The sequence below is a fragment of the Nelusetta ayraudi genome, unplaced genomic scaffold (assembly GCF_046127955.1).
Source record: "Nelusetta ayraudi isolate G7.1 ecotype Tasmania unplaced genomic scaffold, CSIRO-AGI_Nayr_v1 ptg000120l, whole genome shotgun sequence".
NCBI classification, from domain to species: domain Eukaryota; kingdom Metazoa; phylum Chordata; class Actinopteri; order Tetraodontiformes; family Monacanthidae; genus Nelusetta; species Nelusetta ayraudi.
In genome coordinates this window covers 3,907,520-3,929,032 of record NW_027466170.1, presented here as the reverse complement: position 1 = coordinate 3,929,032, position 21,513 = coordinate 3,907,520, and the positions used below count along the sequence as shown (strand labels likewise).

Genomic DNA, 21,513 nt, shown 5'->3' with positions numbered 1-21,513 from the left:
ACTCTGTTGGTTGGCGTCGTTGGTTCGGCTGTTCCTCCGAGACGGTCTGGTGATTTTCACCCCATCTGCCGTCGAATCCCAGCATATTTTTTCGTGTTTATTCCAGCGACTGATGAATGACTGACGGAGATACGTAATAAGAGGGTTTTCTCCACACGGCTCTCCAAATGATGCATAACTTGTTTGCCACCGAGCTAACAGCGTTATAGCCTCTGCAGCCTGAACACAGAGCCATAAATTATGCATCAGTTGAGGGAAAGTGTTCTGAGAAATAACCAGGCCAGCGTCGACGTGTTGTTGGGTTTCGCTCTTTCTCTCTCTCTCTCTCTCTCTCTCCCCTTTCAGTGGCCAAAAAGAAACATAATTTTCTCCTATTGTGACCTGGGATCCACTGACAGCGGGATGCACCTCGCTGTTAAATAGATAAGCACACATTCCATTTAAAAAATTAATCATGGAGTGTCAAGATGGATGGTTAGGTTCCTTTAATTAATTGGACTCTAATCTGGCTGCCTTCTGTGCGAACGCTATCTCCGCTAATACCAGCGCCGCACCTCTGGGCACGTCTTCAAACAAAAAAAAAACGGGCCGGTTCGTCCATCCGGGGATCTCACCTTGAATTCCAAGCGATAGCAGCAGCAGCGTTATTGTTAGCGGTGGCGCTAACTGAGAGGAGACGCCCATGTTTGCACGCTTAGTCCATCGTTCATCTCCGACTGGACCTGGAACAACAAAGGTCCCATTATTCCCCCTAAGAGGTTGATCATTAATATGTTACAGTTATTTTAGGAGTGAAGCTGCTGGAGGTGGGAAAAACAAAACAAAACTCCACTGTCAGTCCAGAAAGGAAGGTGCAAACACGGAAAGTAAATACAGGAAGCAAAATAAAAAATAAATGGCACTTGCTGCTCAGAGCTGCTGAGGTCAAGTTCACCCTGTTTCCCAGAACTCCTTAGTTTGTTTCACATATCCTTTAGGGCAAAACGCTCAAAAGCATGTTGTGAAACAACAACGACAAGAGAACAGAAGGAAACTAGAAGTACTGTTGGTAAAAGCTCCCAGCTTCCCGTTGGGATCAAAGTCAGGCTTCACTCAAAGACTTAACAGATATTGTTGCTTTTTTTTTCTTTTCTGGGAAAAACGGATTGTAGAAAATGTTTTTTCATACAAGACAAGATGTGATTGGACAATCTTGTATTTGTCAAATTCAAAGCAATCCAATCCGATCTTGTTGCTTGCAGTGGAGCCAGTTTGTGACTGCTGTAGGCTTCCTGTTGGTGCTGCCCGACAGTGATTATTTTCTGTGTATCTTCTTCAAGTAATCGCCTCCAGACTAGCACAGTGCAACATGGTAAAGTTAAATTAAGCACATGTAGGGACTCATGTTTTAATGAGGTCTCTTGCTTTTCCCGCCTGCATCCAAAAAGTAACACATGCTGCAGCAGCAAATCCCAACGAAGACATCAGGCTGCCATCCAATGAAGTCATTCCGCAGAATCTTAAATGAACACAACACCGGTCAGCACTTGACCGGACCTCCCTCGGTGGCGTCCGGTCCCATTAATTCAGCGAGACTCCACTCCTGACAGTTGGCTCCAGCCAGCGGCCGTCCGGACACAACCCAGGGTTCGACTCTGCCGTCGGCCCCGAGGCTGCCGAGGTGATAAATACTGCTGCTGTCTGCTGCCTGACCTTTATTCACGGTGCGACAGTGGGGAAGAAAATTCACTAGATTGATTCCGTGACCTTTTGCTGTCGGCGCACGTGGCAAGAAACTGAGAAAACAAAGCTTGGGAAGTTTGTTTTGGTGGCCGGGATGAACTGATGAGTGTCCGTTTGGCCCCACAGTCACTGCAGTGGGTGACGGGTAGTGGAAGTCAGTCAACTTGAAGCTTTTCAGCCCAAAATATGAGGTTTCGTTCATTTACAACCAGTGCTCTGAAAATCCAAAATAATGACAATATTATTAAAATTGAATATGTATATATATATATATATATATATATATATATATATAATTATAATCACAATATTAACACCATCTCTATTGTGTGTGTGCTGTTGCACACCAGGAAGAAGTATTCCTTCCCTTTATAGAATATTTTGGCCAAACCAGGTCCAATGCTAATTCAGGTCAGATTAGAAAACGGCATGTTGGCCACACAAACACTGCAGATGTCAAGTGACTTGCAGCCCCCCCACACCCTCCAACTCTGCCTCTGCAAAATCTTCCACACAGCGACCGAGCAGACAGTCGCGGCTGAGAGTCAGTGTGTTCCGACTCACCTGGATGATCTGGTGTCTCTGCGGATCAGCAGCAGTGGCAGCGGGAGCGGCAGCGGCGGTCTGGTGCTCCCTGCTCACTGCTCAGCCATGTCGCCAGAATACTGTCCCGTTAAACATTAGCAGACTGTGAGGGAACTTCGGCCAGGTGTAAATACACACAGTGACTCACAATCCAAACAGCAGCCCCTGTAAGAGGGCCCCACGTCCCCTCACAAACTTCCAGCTCCTGGGAAAAAAAAGTTTGACTGTTGCATCACACAACAAATGTGCCATTGCACAGCGGTAAAGTGCAGTGTGTTGTGTTGTGTTGAATGAGGATTTGTTCAATGCACATGCAATTGAATCATCTTCTGCTTTCAGTGGCTGACAAATTTTAATTTGCCAGAGTTCATTTCTGATCACCAAGAGGCCAATGTTGGCTGCTGGAGCTGCAGTGTGCTCAACACACACACACACACACACACACGCACGCAGACACATTTTATTTTTACATTTTCCCCAGCACCGCCAAGGCCACTCATCCACTGATCTATTAATATTGCGAGAAAACGACTTAAAAATAAAACAAAGCAGCAGCGCCGAGGGTTTCTAAATCAGTCGACTTTATTGATGTTGTTTTGTTGGGTTATTTTTTCAAACCATTGCATCAAAGTCTTAGTCACATGTTACAACAAAGTGCATCTATTAACAGCGTCAGTAGTGGTGCAGGCCAGCCAGTTTGCTGTCCTGCAGTGGTTCGTATGGTTCAGGTGACAGAGAGAACGTTAACAGCTGAAGACACTGGAAGAGATTAAAGTCTGAGTTCAAAACAGCCGCCTGTCTCACACTGGCGGCTGAGGAGAGTAGAATTTTCATTCAACATGAAAAAATATATGTTTTAGGTTTTAACTGAGTATTTTTCTTTTTTTGTTTTTCTTTTGGACATTTTACAAAACACGCAACATACAAAAATTAAGTCAACATCAGCAGTAAGTCAAGGAGCGCTGGGAGCAGATGTGCGTTTGGACGGCGCCTTCCAGCACGCTGTACGCTTTCCAGTGGGGGTCCAGGGTGGGCAGAGGGGCAGGGAGGTGGGGGCGCAGGTCCTTCAGGCTGCAACACAGACACATGAATAAAATAAACTCAGTAGAAAAGTGTGGGGGAGGGAGGTGGGCAAGTGAAGCTCAGTTCGCAGCTTCCTCTAATGAGGCGTGACACAGGCTCGCAGGGTTTGGGGGACTGGGAGAAACACCAACACTGTGCATCACTGAGAGATGGAAAGGGGCGGAGTCATGGGCTGTGCTTGATTTATTTATTTATTTTCGCCTTTTATTTCCTTGCACAAGAGGACCAAGCAGCCAGTGAGACAGAGTGGCTGATACAACGCTGGTTTCCTGATTGTTGTTGTTTATCAACGATGCGAAAACAGCAGCATCTGGAGTCAGTTTCATCTTTTGGAAATTCGCCAGATTCCTCAACATGAATGCAACCCTGCGGGTCCCCCCACCCTCCACCCCCTCCCCTCCCCTCCCGGAACGAGGGGCCTCATAAGGTGTTACTGCCCTCCAGTGGCAAAGTAGAGACACTGAAACTAATTACAGTTTTGGTGACAGCCAGTCTACAGCAACAATACATACATACATACATACATACATATACATACATACATACATACATACACACTACCAGTCAAAAGTTTGGACACACCCTCTGAATTGAATGTCTTTTCTTTCATTCTTATGACTATTGACGTTGCAGTTTCTCACTGAAGGCATCAAAACTACTTGTGAACACACATGGAATTAAGTAGGAAACAATATAACACATAACAAATAATATAACAATTTAAAAAATAACCAACAAATCTTTGTTTTGTATAATTACAGGTTGGATGACTCAGTGTTTTACCTGGACGGCAGTTGAGTCAACATGGCTGGCGTCACCTGGCCAGACCTACTCAGTCTCCTCCTCCTCTTCCTCCTCCTCCTGAGAAAGAGAACTCAAGTTAAGAAGAAACAACAACAACAGGTAAGACAGTAAATTGGAAAAGAGGCAAAAACGTCAGTCTTATGACACGAAAGACAAAAAAATCAGGGTTTTTTATGGTTTGCTTGCTCATGCTATGTTACTTTAAAAAAGAGAAAAAGATATCACTTAAATTTTCCTTTAACTTTCTCACACTCACACACATACATACGTCCACACTGTTAAGAGGGTAATTCCTCAACCACCGCATTGAGCTCTACCTGTGTCTCTTCTACACCTTCCTCCTCCTCTACTTCTTCTTCTTCCTTTAAAGAGTTAAAAAAAAAAAGGTAAAGAAGTAAAGAAAGAAAGAAAGAATCGTGGCTGGAAACCACACTCCCACATGGTGGGAGAGGGTGAGAGAGGTTGGCAGGAGTTAGTGGAGCCACTCAAGTCGGCGGCTGAGTCCGTTGCAGCGGCAGCAGAGGAGGAAAAATTAATAAAGATGATTCTTTTTTGAGCAGATCCCTCCTTCACTGTCCTCTGCAGGTGCTTTGTTGACAAGGCTGAACACTGCCCCCTACAGACACTCAAAACACTACACCTCTTGGGGCAGCTTTCAGCTCCACCCCAAACAGTTTCGTGTAAAGGTTCTGAAGATTTCAGAAAACATTTCATTTGACGCAGCATATCGGCTCCACCCACTATCAGCAGCTTCAGGTGACTTGCAGATGGTTTGGAGTTGTGTGGTTTCGTGATGCTCAGCAGCGTTTAACCACGGTGTGTCCAGAGCCAGTCAGCAGCAGAGAAAAGTGCAGATAGTTCACTGCTCTTCTTCTACTGATGAAATGTTGTCCAGCTGTGATCAGACTGACCAGTCGCAGCATCCACGCTGATAAGATAGTAGCAGCTTCCGGCACTTGTTGTCTAAACCCTGGCTGTAGCTCCGCTTTCTTTTTCTTCAAAAGCTGCTGATTGGTTCGATAACGCTTCCAGAATGGAGATGGATCTGTGACAATTCAGACTTAAAATCTCAGTGATCTGGCTGCCTTCAGTCCCCACTCATTGTGACAGTTTGTAGAAGTCTATTGCGGAAGTTTGATGAAGAAAAAGAAATGGCACAAAAATATACGCATCAACGGTTTTACTCGCTGTAAGTGTGTAACTATCTGACTTGGTCATTAAGCAGTGAGAGCAAACAAACAAAAGCCACGACTTGTTCAGTGAAGGAAAAAAGAGAGACGAGTCCACCCGTCAACACACAGCGTCCCATCTCGGATCAAACACGTAACTGGACTGAAGTCATGAACAAGCTGAGAGAGCAAGTCACACTCAGACCAAACAAAGAGAAAAAAACTCTCTATACCTGTTCTGGATGCATCAAAACTACAAAGTGAGAAAAATGGCCTGACAGTTCAGGGACACAACGGCTGTAAGACAAAAAAAACAAGCAAAACCACACAAGTAGCCACTGTTCCAGACCAAGCCTGTCGGTTCCAAAGTCACATGACTGCACATCATGCATCACAATATCGCCATCGCATCGTGCCAACAAACATAGGCAACAGTCCACATGTACCTCTTGGACTTCAGCCTCTTCCTCCTCCTGCAAAAGATGGAACCAACGTCACGTTAGCATCACAAAGGCAGAGACAAAACAAAAACCGCTCGGGACGTAGCCGAGATCGGAACCCATGCCACTTCCACCTGGGCTCAGAGGAACAGGTGTGGTTCGATAGAAGATCCATGCAGCAGCACACACGGGGGAGGGAAAGATGGAGAGAGGTAAAGAGGAAGAGAGGTGGGCGGAGACAGGGGAGGAGCCATCTAGAGTCCGACAGGCCTGAAGAAAGAGAGGAACGAGTGACGTGACTGATGTCTTCCTGCAACAGAGGAGTGACGGTGGACACGAGCTGAGCTGAGAAGATCAGCCACAGACTGGAGAGTCCAAACCAGAGGGAATGCTTACGCTTCGGGTTGGAATTTTGTACCCAATCGGAAAGTTAATGGTTAAGTGTGTAATATTTGGAGATTTTTGAAGAAGAAACAGTGACATCAAGTGGCTACAATTTAGATTGCGGCGTCTTTCACTCCCTCTGCCCTTGATCTATGTATATGAGGAAAGGAAAACCAATTGCTTTTATGGTCCAGTGAGTATAATTTTTTAATGATGCATTTATTAAGCTTTTACCAATATAAAAATCAGAAATCAAGCCAAATTTTACACACTGGACCTTGAAGGTCAAGGCAATCCAGGAAATATGACGGTCCGCTGGTGCACCTATTGTCAGACTTTCATCCTGGACTCTAGCTGAGCAGCGTCACATGATCAGTTGTCTAGAGAACAACTAAAGCACTCTTTAAAACACCCTTTGTGATGTCACAAAGGGCTGATTTCCATTTGTTTATTCTTATGCGTGGTGCCACAAACTGGAGTTGTTAGAAGGGGAAAAACAAATCAGACTGGAGGTTACAAGTGAACTCTCGTCTTCCATGCACTTCGCAGTGACTCTTCAGAGGCAGAAGACCTGAACCCCAAAACATCTCAACTGCACCTTCAGCCCTCCTGTCTGCAGTGGCATTCAGTCACACTGATAGAATTAGTGGGAGTTGCTCAGCTTTGGAGAGAGCGACCATGACGACGTTGGTCACTGGAACCACTCTGAACTGGAGGTCACAGGACCCAGACACAGAGGTGGAGATTTCTGGAGATAATCGCCACGTTTGGTTGTGTGTGAAATGCAATGAATCAAGGCTTCTCCGATTAACCAACAATGAAGGATTTAATTACTTCCAATCGATTTGTTGCTGCAATCCCTTTCTGAACTAACTGAGGAAGGAGGAGAAGATGTCTGTCTCTCGAAAACTAGCAACTCATCCCATCACGGACACAGGGAAGGATGCATGCTTCTCACTACTGATGGTTCCTTCAGAAACACCAAAGTCACTGTGCAAAAAAATATATATATTATGCAGTCAAGTCAAAAACTGGACAAACAAAAGATACTGGAAAGCCTGCAGAACCAGAGGAGGAAGAGAGGCGGCGACCCATGAAACAGGACATCACTGAAAACGAAAGAATGCAACGCAAACCCAGGAGTTAGAGCAGCAGGTGTGAAGGCAAACAACGCAATTCTACCTTCAGCTCTTGCAGCTCTTCTTCCTCCTGGAAGTGAAAAAAAAGCAGAGAAGCAGGTGATCAGGCAGCACTGAGGTGGGAGGAGGGGCAGAGAGCACCAGAGGCATGCGAGACAGAACGAGTCTTCTCAGTTCAAAACAGAAACTACAAGGACGGTGGAAGATTTCAGGAAGCAGCTAAAGAACTGGGAAGAAAGTCTTCTTTCCACTGTTAGTCGAGAGATGTTAGTCGAGAGACGGGAAGAGATGGAGTGGCTGAGGGTGGTGATGGTGGTGATGATGATGACGCAAAGAGGGTGAGGGCAGCACAACCCAAAAAGACACTGCAGCCTCCGTCTGCTCTCCATAGCCTCACACTGCCAACGGCTGTGTGGCAGAACCAGGGAGCAACAGAGCATTGTTACCTCTGACCGCAAATCCTCTTCCTACTGGGAGGGGGGGAGCAAAACGGAGAGGAGGAGCAAAAAGAAGCAGGTCAAAAGGCCATACGCAGCGTGCCTGATTGGTCCTTTCAATTGTGATTTTGTCACAACCGGAACATGCACATAACTCCCGTCTCTTTCTCCTAAAACAGCACTGATTGGTCCAGTCACATTTCCACCAGCTGGAAACAATTCAGAGTGGAGATTTTCAAGAAGGATCTAAAAATCTGTTCATCTGCTTTGGACTGGAAAACGATTCCCAAGTTCAAGTTTATGCCAAAATACCACTAAATTCCTGCAACGGAATTCAGTGACATTGAATTCTAAAAAATGAAAACTGAAACATTCAAACTTTTGTGCTACAAGCATTATGACTGCGTGCGGTGGACAAAATATTGTAAAATGTGCCAGTCAAACCAGAGAAATCTGAGGTTTTGTCCCTTGAGTCAGAAAAAGACAGACTTTGAAAAGAGACTTTGAAGAAATTTCTCCAGGCAAAGCCCAGCAGTGAATTCTAATTTGACCAAAGTTATCTCTGAAATTCGCTTAACACAGCACAATGATGTAAAACCACGGTCAGATAAAGAAGAGCGACGGAGCAAGCGGAGGCTGCAGACGGAGGGAAAGATGGAGGGGAAGAAATTTCCAAACCAGACACGACCTATGGGTGCAGACAAGCGCCCTCTGCTGGAGGTGACTTCTTACCCGGTCGTCGTCGGCTTCCTCCTGTTGAGGAGCAGAGGCAGAAATCAGCGACAACCTCTCCTCTGAGCGTTAACGTGCCTCAGACCTGACGGGAGTCCCGGCCAAGATGAGGTGTCAAACAGTCAGACGTCTGACAGCTGCGGTCATAACGAACGCAAAACAGAGCCGACCAATCACAGCAGGCCTAGGCCAGTATATCATTATGGCAGAATATCGTGCCAGTGTCTCTGTGGCTAACTTTTAAACATAAAAGTCTGAGGGTGCATCTCATGTCTGGCAGGGACACGCGTGACGTGTCGTTGACAAACAAAAAACCCACCTGCTCCTCTTCCTCTTCCACCTGGGCCTGCGGGCAGAAAGCTCAGAGTGAGAGATGGCGAGAGAAGCTGAAGCCAAAGCAAGGTGTCATCCACGTACGACTCACTGGGACAGTTAACAGCGAACAGGGGTGTCGGGAAACACATGGAGGGTGTGGCATGTGTGGAGTGCATGAGACAGAACACAGTTGGAAAAAAGGAAACGCCATCAAGACCAAGGCATCGCACGTGTGAAAGAGTGAAGAAGGTTTAACGTCCCGGGACGCTGCACAGGACGGGAGGACGGAGGAAGTTTTAGGGAGGACACGGAACTCAGTCCAGAGAGACTCGACAAAGTGAATGCAAGGTGAGGACGAAAACTGGAGATATGACAGGGAGAGGGAAGCCTAATGAAGAGGGAAGGAAAAACACGGAGTGGAGGGAAAAACAGAGCATTCCAGGAATGATGGGAAGACGAAGGGACGGAGCAGGCAAAGCATTCCAGGGATGGACGGAGGCGCGGTGGATTCAGGTCGAGCAGCATTTACTGTGTCGTCCGTGACCTCGTCTGTCTCCTCCAGGGCCTGGTCCTCCTCCTCCTCCTCTGCCGGGGCTGCTTCCTCCTCCACTACCTCCTCACCCTCACCTCCCCCCTCCTCCTCATCGGCCGCCTGCTCCGCCTCTTCGTGAGCGTCCCCGTTGCGTTCCTCGACAGGGACCTCCTTGTCATGAGGCGGAAACGGGAAACAGGGCATGTCATTCAGAGCACAAATCTGAGTAGCAGAGTCAGAGGAGGTGTTAGTCATTCCTGGGAAGAGAAACCAACCGTTATCTGTGGAAAATATGGAATGAAGTTATGTTGTAATAAGTCTGGAACGGTGTGACTGAATAATTGAGACGTTATACTCAACATTTAGCCATAACATATAATAATCCAAGCTTTACTGCTTCCAGCCACCAGGGGGTGATAAAGCTCTTTGAGCTATATGCTCTCACTAACGCCGCTGTGAGCTAAGAAGCTGACGAAATAGAGCAAGCGGAGCAACATTTTTTAGGAAAACGTCTAATACGTTAAATGAATTCGGTCTTCGTTGGCGACTCTAAAGCAGAAAAGCAAAGTTAAAAGCGCCGCAATTCTCTGTAAGCAAGATGAGTTTCAGAACCTTGGGGTGAATCTGTTGCAATCACGTTCAAATACACAAAAATGCTTGGTTTTTTGTGAATTAATGGGACTTTCCTTTTCAAGAGAAAAACACAAGAATGTAAAATCACTGGATAAAGAAGTAAAGAACACAATAAATGCAAGTTTTACAGCACAGGCTGATACTAATAGAATGAAAATCTGCTGTCAGTTTGAATGAGACATGCTGCAGTGCATTCCGTGGAGTGCTAACTTTAGCCAGAACTCAAACCTTAACAAGTCTGTGACAGTTAACGCACAGATGTAAAGTCACATCTTATTAGCGCTCAACACACTGTGAAGCCAAATGTCACACTCATGCTAAACAAAAATGGATTAGCAATTAGCAGATGTGGAGACTAGAAGGAGTCAAAGAGGAGCAATCAGTTCTACTGGGTGACAAGAAAATGGTTTGAAACTGTGAAAGGATGTTTTTTGAGGGGGGAAAAAAAAAAGGAAAACATGACGGGGAGAGGAAAAAAATAGCATTACTGTTGAATCATCAGCATTAGCCTCCTCAGCGTGAGTCCCGTTCTCCACGATCAGAGCGTTCTCAGCCTGCGTCGCTTCCTGTGTTAGCGAAAACAATTCCACATTAGCATGGCTGCAGGATCAAGAAGATGGAACAACTGCTCAGATCAGTATTTCACTTTTACATAAAGTCATGATCACTTCCAGTCATAGGGCATACAGTATCCCCAATAAAGCTTTGTAAAATACAATTTTAATCCTTTCATTATTTTTAGCTGTGAAAAACTTTTTTTTAAAACCCTCCTAGTTCAGATTTGGCTGCTTTTAAATGACGTGTTAACCTACCAAACATAACACCTACTAAATACTTCAAAAGTTTTAAAAGTGGTTCTTGAAAAGCACTCGGTAGCATCCAAGATTGGCTGCGTGCACAGCGTTTAATTTCCCGTGTAGGTTTTGGGGATCTTATGCTATTGGCAAAGCTGAACATGTTGTAAGACTTCATTGTCCAAGTTGATGGATTTGTTGTAAATGTTTATAGTGGTTGACATCTTAAAAGACTGAAACAGAAAACCTCTGAAGACTTTGAAAAAAAAGTGTCCCAATGGGACAAAAACAAATGATTGAAGCGGATTCATCCTGTAGAAGAGAAAGAAAATTCCAACCTTTGACCCAGGAGGTGGTGGCAGGCCCAGGAAGGTATACACCGCGTTGTCTTCCTTGGCATCGAAGAACGTGTCATAGTCCTGCATGAACAGACATGAACAATCGTCACCGCGGGCTGCCTTCGGTTTACCATGAGGCGTCCCTGAACGTGTTTGCGGCTCCTTACACCACAGTAGTTATCCTCGTTGAAGATCTGAGGAGGCAGCGGGATGCCGTTGCTGGGCTTGTTCTCCTCCGGAACGTTGGCCCTCATCCACATGCGGTTCTCCTCGTTGCAGGCGATGTCCAGCTGGGTGTAGTCCACTTTGAGAGCCTCCAGGAAGCCGACCACATCTTGCTGCTTCTTCTTGATCTGGGAAGAGATGCAGATCGGAGAAATGCGGGTGATACAACTGCTTTTCTCCACGTGGTGTCAGTGTAGGTTGTGTCTCTCAGTCCCTTGGACTGTTTAGATGGAGCAAAAAAGTAGACTTTAAGATATTATGAGTGCTCTATCTGTTTAATCATACTCGATAATAATTATTCAATACTGGAGGTTGAGGATACAAAATGGATTTTATTTCAGACTGATTGCACATTTATTTGCTATATTTACTATGTTTAGCTGGAGACAAAATAGAAGGAATGGGGTTATGATGAACTTCCAAACTCATTGTCTAATATTTCAAATTCTAAAACAAAGAAAAGTTCTGAGAAGGAAAAAGTCAGAACTCCTCATCCAATGATTTAACCACTGCATAAACAATTAACTCTGATCTCCATAGATAGAATAGGTAGAATACTAGTAGTTTATTCATCTCAAAATGGGAAACTACGCAATCCAATTACGAGATATGTTCTCTTTTTGCAGAGAAATTAATTGCGTATTATACATATAGGAATTAACTTTACAAAGACAAGAACGTCTGAACTTCTGACGGGAGACACCAAAAGAGGAACAAATCCCCCCTCAACCCATTAAGGCGTCAGCTCAAAGAGGGGAACTTTCTCAGAGGCCAGAACCTCCCCCAGCACTGATTGTTTGCGCTACAGGGGCGCAAATACAGCGGCTCGTCAATGAATGAATGAATTCCCCCCCCCCTTCCACTCTGTTTTTGTCAAGAAAACACTGCAAATAAATAACACATCGACGTTCGGATGTTTACAACAAGCCCGCGGCGTAAACGTCAGGATAAAGCGACTCCTGAACGCACCACCACCACCACCCGGCGTTGGAACCGCGGCGGCAAGTGGCGAGAAATTCGGAGGTTTTAGAACGCGCGAGAGTGGGCGTACCGGCCGTTGGGGAGAAAACCGCGGATGCTTACCGCCGTGGATCCCGACGAAGTGGCGAGGAAAACTTTGATGACCATTTTGTTGCGGTGTATTTTGTCGCGTATGCAACAAGTAGTCGGCTCTTAAAGGAGCAGGCGGCCTCCTCTATTCTTAGAGCGGGTGCGCATCCAACACACACACACACACACACACACACACACACACACACCGGTTATTTTTGTCCCCAGGCTCCATTAGTGCCGGATTGGCGGCTTGGCCCCTGGTGGCACAGCGCCACCGCCGGCTGATTGGCACCCTCAGCTGTCCGTCGGCCGCAGGAGTCTATGCAGTTCCTCTGCGGCCTGTAGCCGAGTGCATATATGGACAGAAATAGTACTGAGCAGCACTGTAAGGCTGTGAGAGTTTTGGTCCCCCCCCAAACGCAACAAGCTGTGCTGCGTTCGGGGCCCCATTCAGCTCGGCAGCAGAATCCTCCATCAGACTTAACGGGCTATTGTGGTCCATTAGTAATTTATTTACGCTTTTTTTGTATGTAATGAAAAGAAAAAAAACACATGATAGAAATGACACTTAAGATACAGCTGTTAAAAATTAAAAGCCTAGAAAAGTGAAACATATTTTCTACATTTCTTGAGTCAAAAAGGCACAACGATACATTTATGGATGGACACGATATAAAATCACTGAGTTCCATTACACTGTACATCTTTTACCAGCCAATCGGCATTACTTCACTGGAGCTTTAGCTTTTTATGGCCCCAGTCAATTCTGCTTTTTAGAGAACAAATTGTCACTTTTTTCATTTCACTTTAAAAATTGATATCATGTAATCTGAAATATCTTTTTATACGAGTTGGGAAAAAGACAACTAACTCTAATAAATAAGTTAGTTGGCTTTGATGTAGAACATATGATGTGAACCTTTGATTTGACCTTTGATCCGAAACTTTGATATAATCTTTGATCTGGTTGGATTAGGGGCGGATCGAAGGATCTGTTCTTACAGATGCCTTTGTGACGTTTGTTAATGGCAACCATGAAAATTCCGAGTTGCACATAGCAACAGGAATACACAAGAGCGAGGAAAGGTATGCAAAAAGTATCTCCCAGAGATTTACAGATCTCAGGACAACAGATTCGGCATTACATTGCATTCCGTTACATTTGTTTCTTATTGTAGCTAAAACTTGTACATTTTTTAAAATCTTTCCTCTGTCATGAAGAGGTGATGAGTGGGAGGCAGCAGTACTGTGAGGCCAGGGGTGACAAAGTGTTCAGCAGCACTGACACCTCCAGATGGTCCGCCACCTCCGGACTGATCTGCAGCTCCAGTTCTACGTACACATCTGAGGGTCAAGAAGGAACCTGCTCACTTATCAACAGAATCAAAGAATATCAGTCGTCGGACACATGGCAAACAACAAGACTCCCCATCATAATAGAGGGTACTTTACTGGTATATTCAGGATAACCTCTAAACACAAATGCCAGTTGGCATGTTTTTAAGTTCTTTGGATCAGTCTCCTCGATGTATCTGGTACAGAGCCCATGGGAAGTGGTTCCAAATAGATGGCAAAACTTATGTTAGTGGTAATTTAGACGTGATGGCTATCTTCTTTGCAACATTTCCCCCCCTTAATTCAATCAAAGACAAAATAACACTGTCTGCTGATAGAAAACTTGAATGGCCTTTTTGTCCTTTAATGCATAAACGCATTTTTTTAAGTGTAACCATTGGCAGTTGCTTTCATGTTGTCTCACAATTTGAGGCACACTGACTGGTTATGGAATTTACTATTTATTTACTTGAAAATTATTTCTAATAGAAGATGACATGGATTTTGAGCTCGATTTACACTTACATGCTAAGTAATCATAATAGTTTGGACCCACTCATCACGCTTTGTCTTTGTCTTTACAGCACAAAGGCCCAGCACCAGTCAGCAGGTGCCAAGGGGCAATTCAAGCGCCCAAACGCTGAGGTTGCCCTTGATAAAGGCCATTCAGGCCTCCGAGTTTACCAGCCTTAAAGATCTCCAGAGCCAGGTGAACAACCTGCAGCAGCAGCTGAGCGAGGTCAAGACAGAGAACAAGTTGCTGAAGGGGATCCAGCAGCGCCACATGGCGGCGCTGCAGCACTATGAAAATGCTGAGGAGAGCCTGCCGCAGGTATTTTGATGAACTTTCAAGTTGAGGCTGATACAGATGTGATCCTGTGACTGGGGTCACAGGTCATGGCCAGATTTACCAGTGCTTTGACCATATCAGATTTTTTTTTTTTATATAGATGCTACAATTATTTTTTTAGATGATTTTGTTTTCATTTTACTCCCAGATTCTCTCCAAGCACAAAAACGAAATCAGAGGCATAAAGCATATTCTTCGGGAAACCCGTGCCTGCCGCAACCATCTGGCCAAGCAGCTCCAAACTACAGAGCACAGGCTGCTGCACACCAAGGCCAACCTCCAGCACCTGGAGGTGCTCAGCAGGGATCGGCATCTCTGGGACAGGGAGAGACTGTCGCTGAGACTGAACGAGGCGACCACAGAGCTGCAGGACAAGCAGAGGAGGATCTCGGTATTTGAGTATAAAGTGCTTGGTATGGCGGTCACATCTTCCAAAGTGCTATAGGTGAGAGACAAAATCTGTGTTTCTGACGCCGTTTGCCAGGTTCTGGAGAGAAATCTCGAGTTGTGCCAAGCCTCGTTCAACCGGCAAATCGTCACTGAACAACGGAAGAGCTCGGAAGCCAGAGAGCTGGCCCTCTCTCTGCAGTGTCAGATACGCCAGCTAAGTCGGGAAAACCTGGTAAGTTGCAATGAGTTTTTTGTAAATATGACAGCAGTTTTGTCCAATAACATTTCATTAATCATTAAGAACATTTTTCGTACACTACTGGCCGCTGTTCAACAGCAGTGAACGAGGATGTGTCAAATGCACATTGTGAGATTGTGGCCAATAACATGTATCCAATTTATATTACTGACCAAATTAGAATACCAATTATGAAAAAGAAAAAACTAAAAAAATGTTTCCTTTTTTTCAAGGAGAGACAAAAAGAATTGGAAACATATAATATTTACTCAGAAAGATTCTTGAGAGGACTGACCACCAGAAGAACTGGTAAGCGTAACATAAAAGCTTGACACGAGACACAGTATGAATTGGTCAATCAACGTTATCTTCTCTGGCTGTTTGTTTAGCAGTTATAAGCCGAAGAAGTCAAATGATACAAACAGAAGTATCAGTGATTCCACTACCTGATGAGGAGGATCGTTCGGAGTTGGAGATACCTGAGACTGAGGAGCAGCCAGAGAAGAGAACCTCAGTGGAGGTATGTCGTTTTGAACCAAAAGTATTAACACTGTATAAGGTTAAACTGTTTATTGTGATTGCTTGTGGACATTTTCTCACCTCTTTGGGCTTTTTCAGGTTTATTCAAATATCCATCACTCACCCATTTATTCTGTGAAAGAAATAATTTACAATTTTGCTCCCCTACTGACACAGGCATCGTATCCAAAAGTAGAAGTGGCAGATTCCCCCAAAATAGAGTCCTCTGCACAAGTCACCGAGCAGCAGGAGGAGCAGGAGGAGGAAGAAAAAGAAGAGAATGACGAAACAGGTGACGACGCGCCAATATACGTTGCAAGAAGTACAATGACCTGCGAGGAGGACTTTATACTGCCGGCCAAAGAAGAGTCGGCAAGTTCAGAGAGCGACGACTATCAGAGTGACGAAGACTACACTGAGGAGAAAGAGTCGGTGGAGGGAGAGACAGAGCAGAGAACCAGGGACCGGAACAGAAATGAACACAATCCACCCAAATGCAGGCGCACGTGCACTTTTGAAGAATGCATTGAGAACCTGCACAGAGGACGACCGGTCCACTATTGCAGCGGCGACGCCAGCGCCTGTGAAAGGAACAAATGTCCATTGGGCCTCGATGGCATCAGCCACCACGGGAGTCGAGAGTTTCGCTGTGTGTTGGAACACTGGGGGGAGGAGGAAGCACCGCCCCTGAGAGGGAGCAAGCGAACCGGGGGAGAAAAAGAGACCAAATTTCCGTCAAACAGGAGATAAGGTTGCCGACAGATTGTCATGTGTATGTGTAATGTGCAGCAATAAATATTTCCATTCAATCCCATGAACTACTGAGTCAAGAAAGGTCTAAGGTACATGTTAATGTATATTGATATATGAGAAGAAATTCAATCTAAATAAATCCAGGAATAATAACACTGATTTCTCAAAAGCATGGTTTATTTTAAAATTAAATAACAAAAAAAAAATTGCCCAAACATTGTCACAACACAGCGAAGCACCCGCCAACACTAAATGCACTGCATTTTATCGACATGTTGACCAACAGTTGATGCTCCCAAAAAAAAGACTTAAATGAACAAAAAGAGAAAACTTTGCTGGAGCCTCTAGCTGACAGCATGAAGCCCCAGTGTAACGACTTTATTGCAAACTACCAACCAGCAGGTGATCCCCACTCCACCTGCAATGAAAACAGCAAGTGGTCAGGAAAAAGGAGGAATAAAAACAAAAAGGTATGATTTATGCGGACAAGGTGTTGTGAGGAACTGAATGAACACCTGCAACTCCAGTTGGAAAGGCCACGAGGCGCTCCACAGGGGTGATCCACTTATTGGGGACCACCGTCACCGGATCAGAGTAATACTTCCAAATCAGGGAGATCATCAATCCAGCCTGATGAACAAGGCACATTTGTTAATAGGCTGTATTATTTGAGGGAAAGCAGACTTTGCATGTTTTTTTTGTTGTTGTTTACCTGCAAAATATAAAAGACAATGTTCACAACCCATTTCATTTTGGCTTGTTGGGCTGTTCGTGATTTCACTGCAAAGACATGAAACAAGAGCATTTTCACTTAATAGTTGTTTCGATTAGGCGTATTAAAAAATGTTTGAAGAATGTTAATGAAACTCCAGTTCTGAATATTGCATTTTACAGATATCTATTTTCCTATATTAGTCAATCCTAGCAAAGGCATGATTCAGGCATGAGACCTGACTCTTGTTTATGTGTTCACTGTACTGGAATTGTGTTTTGACCAATTCAAGAACAACTCAGCCCTGAAGCTGATGGTGAATGAACCAGTGATCATTCCAGGGTTGGCCGAGCAAGTGGTTTCCAGAGGGGCACAGGCAGGATTGCTCGAGAAGAAATCAACAAGTACACCAGCAAAACAAAGACTGGCTTATTATAATTTACATGACTCCCATAAGTAACAAAGGAAGAATGTGGAACGACTTCAGTCATGGATTAAGATAAATCTTTAGAATTTGTTCCATGTGGATCCATGGTTGATTAGTGGTTCTCTTTGGTAACACCAGTTTGGAAGCACTTGGCCTGCAGTCCCCGATTCAGTTTAACGGTACTAGAAGTGTTTTGTTGATGCAGTGAGTTGCCATTTTACACGACGAGGCTTTTCAAGGCGTTGTCTTTGGTTCTGACAACTGGGAAAGCCGCTCGCGTCTCTCACCGTGTGTCTTCAGCTTGTCTGTCATCTTGTTGATTTTACGCTCAAGTCGCGCATATCTGGCAAACTCGTCCATCATGCTGATAGAAGCCTGCTCCTTCTTCATGTCCTGGATTTCGGCCCTCATCTCGCTTTCCTGTTCGGCATCTTTCTGCACCATCTTCGAGAGCTTGAAAGTAGCACAACAGATCGAAACGTGTCAACAAAGACAACAGTGCAGTTGTTGTGGCGCTAATGGAAGCGAAAGGTTTGGCGGCGCAGAGATCCAAGGAGTTCCTCCCAAACGGAGGAATATTTAACTGTGTGTGGATTCAGATTTAAATGCAACCGCCCATGACCACATTTTGAAGGGGAAATCACATCCAGACTGTCAGAATTGTATGTCGTACCAAAATTACCCTCCCTAATATCATCAGGATCTCCTGAAAACCCCACCCTCTCTGTCTGGAGGAGCAGCAGCTGCTTCATGTTGTAGCTGGCAAAGCACCTAGCCGTTCGCTAACTCATGCAGCTCGGAGGCAACGAGCCTGGTTGTCCCCGTCTGCGGGGCGGCAGGAATGCGGTAATAAGTATGTCATCCTTCCCCCCCCAAAAAAACAAACAAACAAACAAACATAAAACAACACATAACGCGGTACTCACGCGTAGTAATCAATACTTACAAACGAAGAGATACTCGGCAGCAGCGTTTTCATGAGGTTACACAGAAAAACTGAGCCCAGCACGAGAAACCAAGCATAGCCTGCCGCCATCTTGGCTCCGTTGCCTGTACAGTCGGCTGCCCGCTGCAGCTGTGGAGAAGTGGGGCAGTGGCAGGTTTAGCAAAGCGCTGCAGCTCGGAGTTGGAGTTTATAATAATGACAAAAACAACAAAAACACTGTCGGTCTTTTCAGACACGAGAAATGGCGTAGAAGACGGTACTTCACTGATTTTTTAATTATTATTATTATTATTATTTTTAACAGAGCCGCTTACTAATGAACTCAGTGAAAGCTATGGGGCATGGCCGACCCATTTTGTTTGTATGCACGTAACTGAATTTTGTAACGTCTCGTATCGTTTAATTAACTCCATACAGTGTTCCCCTCGGACATTGGGGGAAGAAAAATAAAGTGATTATGGCGCTGCTGTTGTTGACTGATTGGCACACAGTCCTGCCCACACAGGTAAAATGTTGTGGTTCAAAAATGTGCAGCCTCCACATCGAAGCCAATCGCTGGCAGACAGGGGCGGGGGTTAACTCCTACGGCTAGGTTGGTAGGATAAGGGATATAATGTAGCGAGAGTGGGATCCAATCCGGTTTTAGCTAGTTTTAGTCCAAGTCGAGACGTTAATGTAGAGTTACAGTCAGTCCTAGAGGTGCAGACGGTGGTGTCAGTGTCAGGCAAATACTCACAGACCTAAACGCTTCGTGGTGCTTCACAAGCCCGTCCCAAACAGCCGCTAACAATGGGGAAAAGAAAGGTGAGTGCGCTGCGTGATGTGACACGTTTCCTAATCGTAGACACGAGTTGCGAAGTCCCGCTTCGCTACGTGTACTTTTATTTTCTGGGGCTGTAATCCTATATCGCGGCCGCGCCGTGTAAATGGCCACCTTTGCTAGCTCAGGTTAGTCGGCTGGCGTTCGCATCGGGAAGTGGCGGAGGGGTCTGTTTTTTCCCCCCACTCTTACCAATGGTTGAAAGACGCGTTTCCACCGAACACCGTCGCTCGTTTAAAGCCACGACTTCGTGTCAACAGGTGGCCGCTGTAAATGAGCGCTTTTGGGCAGTCATTTGCTTAGTTTCGTTCGGGGTTTTTTTTTGTCTTTTTTTTTTTTTTTTTTTTTTTTTTTACCGCCAAGGTAACACATTGTCGCGTTTGGCTGCAGGCATCGTCGAGGTGGTTTGCGCGTAAAGGCGAACTACGCTACGCACGTCTAGTTCCGCGTTAAGCCATTTCTGGTTCAAGTTTGTAACCCTAACTCGTTTCTGGCGTCGATGTCGGGACGTTTTAAATGATTGTCGTGCCACTGCTTGAGTTGAAATGCAGATATGGACGGCACGGAGGCATGGCTGCGCATTTTGGAGCGAACACTTCCCTTTTTTTCCAAGCTGCGCCGTGCGCCATTGCTTCGCTTCAACGAAGGTTTCTCTCTCTCTCTCTCTCTCTCTCTCTCTCTCTCTCTCTCTCTCTCTCTCTCTCTCTCCCTCTCCCTCTCTCTTTCTCCCCTCCCTCTCGTCTAATGGGGAACGCGCTGCACATCTTGGCGGGAATTAACAAGTAACAGCCAGAGAAAAGGTGTCCGGACTTCCCTTCCCACTTTTTTTTTTTTTTTTTTTTTTGGGGAGGTTGCATAATTTCTTTATGACTTAAGGGGAGGGTGAGGTGCCCATCCCCCCTTTCTACACACACACACACACACACACACACACACACACACACACACACTTTCACACATGATTCCTGGTCGTTCCAGTCTTATTAATCTGTTTTCCTCTCTGTTCTCTGTCTTTGCAGTCTGCGCCCAAAGATGAACAGGTCAGTATGAGTCGTTGCACTCTGACTTCATGGGATGGATATTTGGCGAACTAATGAACATTTTGTTCTGCACTCTGGAAAGAGTGAAGAGTTTGGTGTTGGGCAAGCTTTGAACCCACCTGAACTCTAATTCTGCAAATTACGGCTGCTGGAACAATTCTTAATGTTATTATAAGGTTGTGATGTATTATCTCTGAAATATTAATTGATGGGTAGGAAGTTGTGCCGCCTGCAGGGGGTGCTACATAGAACTATCGTAAAAATAGATCACTTTCTGTTCAACTGTTAATTTACACTGAAATACATATCATTTAATGTAATTGTGAATGTGGAAGGGGTCTAAATACAGTTCCATTTCGGGAAAATCCACTAAAGCACACAGTATGAAAGTGTTTTTGTTTGGGAGTATATCATATCGTGATAGCACACTATAGATACTGTTTGTGTTTATTTCCTCTGCAGAGGATGTGGTGTATAGACCTCTACCTGTAACAAATGGCTCCAATAAACAGGTCTTGGTGCATGTGTAGTTTTAAAATATGCTTTTGTCTAACTATGCGAGTATTCAAATGAGCTGAAATAATTTTTCTGTCACTCTACAGCAAGCAAGAAGGTCGGTGCGGTTGAGTAAGGTATGTTTGACAAAAACATCATTCAAATGTTTAATCTCTTGACCCATTCAAGGAAAAATGTCATTCTATTTGTGGCACAAAAAATGTGACTCTTGTTTGTTGCAGAGATCGGAGCCGCCCGCAGAGCCAGAGAAGGAAAAGGTGAGCAGGAGAATATGGAAGAATTGACAGTTAAATTAAGTGTTTTGGTTGTTTTATATGTCTCAGCCTTCTAATGTGGCGTATTATCCTGCTTGCTCAAAGGCGCCCCCTAAGGCTAAGAAGCCTAAAGAAACAAAGCCTAAAGAAACAAAGGCCAAGCAACTGAAGAAAGAAGTACCAGCAGCAGAGAAAGAGGAGGCTCCAGCAGAAAACGGGGAACCCAAAGCTGAGGAGGTAGAGAAAGCTTGCGTCTTTCCCTGGCAATATTTTGGCTGAGACCAAATTTATAAGTTATTTTTTCTGACCCCTGTGCTTTTGAATTAAT

At 45.0% G+C, this 21,513-nt stretch overlaps 3 protein-coding genes and 1 long non-coding RNA gene across 25 annotated transcripts; 1 reads left to right on the top strand and 3 right to left on the bottom strand.

Moving 5' to 3' along the window:
- Nucleotides 1-2,871: 2,871 nt before the first annotated feature.
- Nucleotides 2,872-13,195, bottom strand: sh3bgr (SH3 domain binding glutamate-rich protein). 22 transcript variants are annotated; one of them, XR_012929316.1, is made up of 11 exons: nucleotides 12,416-13,187; nucleotides 11,275-11,460; nucleotides 11,108-11,188; nucleotides 10,464-10,541; nucleotides 8,815-9,513; nucleotides 8,496-8,516; nucleotides 7,370-7,396; nucleotides 5,797-5,836; nucleotides 4,512-4,546; nucleotides 4,174-4,251; nucleotides 2,872-3,378 (listed from the first exon to the last, which is right to left on the bottom strand). XR_012929316.1 is itself a non-coding variant. In XM_076049968.1 (8 exons), exons 1-8 carry the CDS (start codon nucleotides 12,458-12,460, stop codon nucleotides 5,591-5,593), a joined length of 858 nt encoding a protein of 285 aa, XP_075906083.1. In that variant the 5' UTR covers nucleotides 12,461-13,195; the 3' UTR covers nucleotides 5,587-5,590. The 22 variants fall into 22 exon arrangements, 1 of the variants encoding a protein (XP_075906083.1); XR_012929313.1 differs by having other exon boundaries at nucleotides 8,496-9,513; XR_012929319.1 differs by having other exon boundaries at nucleotides 4,174-4,248; nucleotides 8,496-9,513.
- Nucleotides 13,196-13,330: 135 nt separating this feature from the next.
- On the top strand, nucleotides 13,331-16,620 carry LOC142904024 (uncharacterized). The gene is made up of 8 exons (XM_076049962.1): nucleotides 13,331-13,471; nucleotides 13,607-13,828; nucleotides 14,305-14,552; nucleotides 14,719-14,961; nucleotides 15,055-15,192; nucleotides 15,432-15,507; nucleotides 15,588-15,718; nucleotides 15,895-16,620. Exons 2-8 carry the CDS (start codon nucleotides 13,612-13,614, stop codon nucleotides 16,465-16,467), a joined length of 1,626 nt encoding a protein of 541 aa, XP_075906077.1. The 5' UTR covers nucleotides 13,331-13,471; nucleotides 13,607-13,611; the 3' UTR covers nucleotides 16,468-16,620.
- Nucleotides 16,621-16,629: 9 nt separating this feature from the next.
- On the bottom strand, nucleotides 16,630-18,988 carry get1 (guided entry of tail-anchored proteins factor 1). Its single transcript, XM_076049970.1, has 5 exons — nucleotides 18,556-18,988; nucleotides 17,897-18,062; nucleotides 17,183-17,250; nucleotides 16,986-17,100; nucleotides 16,630-16,888 (listed from the first exon to the last, which is right to left on the bottom strand). The coding sequence occupies exons 1-5, from the start codon at nucleotides 18,643-18,645 to the stop codon at nucleotides 16,815-16,817; spliced, it is 513 nt and encodes a 170-aa protein (XP_075906085.1). The 5' UTR covers nucleotides 18,646-18,988; the 3' UTR covers nucleotides 16,630-16,814.
- A 1,110-nt stretch (nucleotides 18,989-20,098) lies between these two features.
- Nucleotides 20,099-21,293, bottom strand: LOC142904034 (uncharacterized). The gene is made up of 2 exons (XR_012929332.1): nucleotides 20,312-21,293; nucleotides 20,099-20,279 (listed from the first exon to the last, which is right to left on the bottom strand). It is a non-coding gene; the product is annotated as an uncharacterized LOC142904034 (long non-coding RNA).
- Between the last annotated feature and the right edge of the window lie 220 nt (nucleotides 21,294-21,513).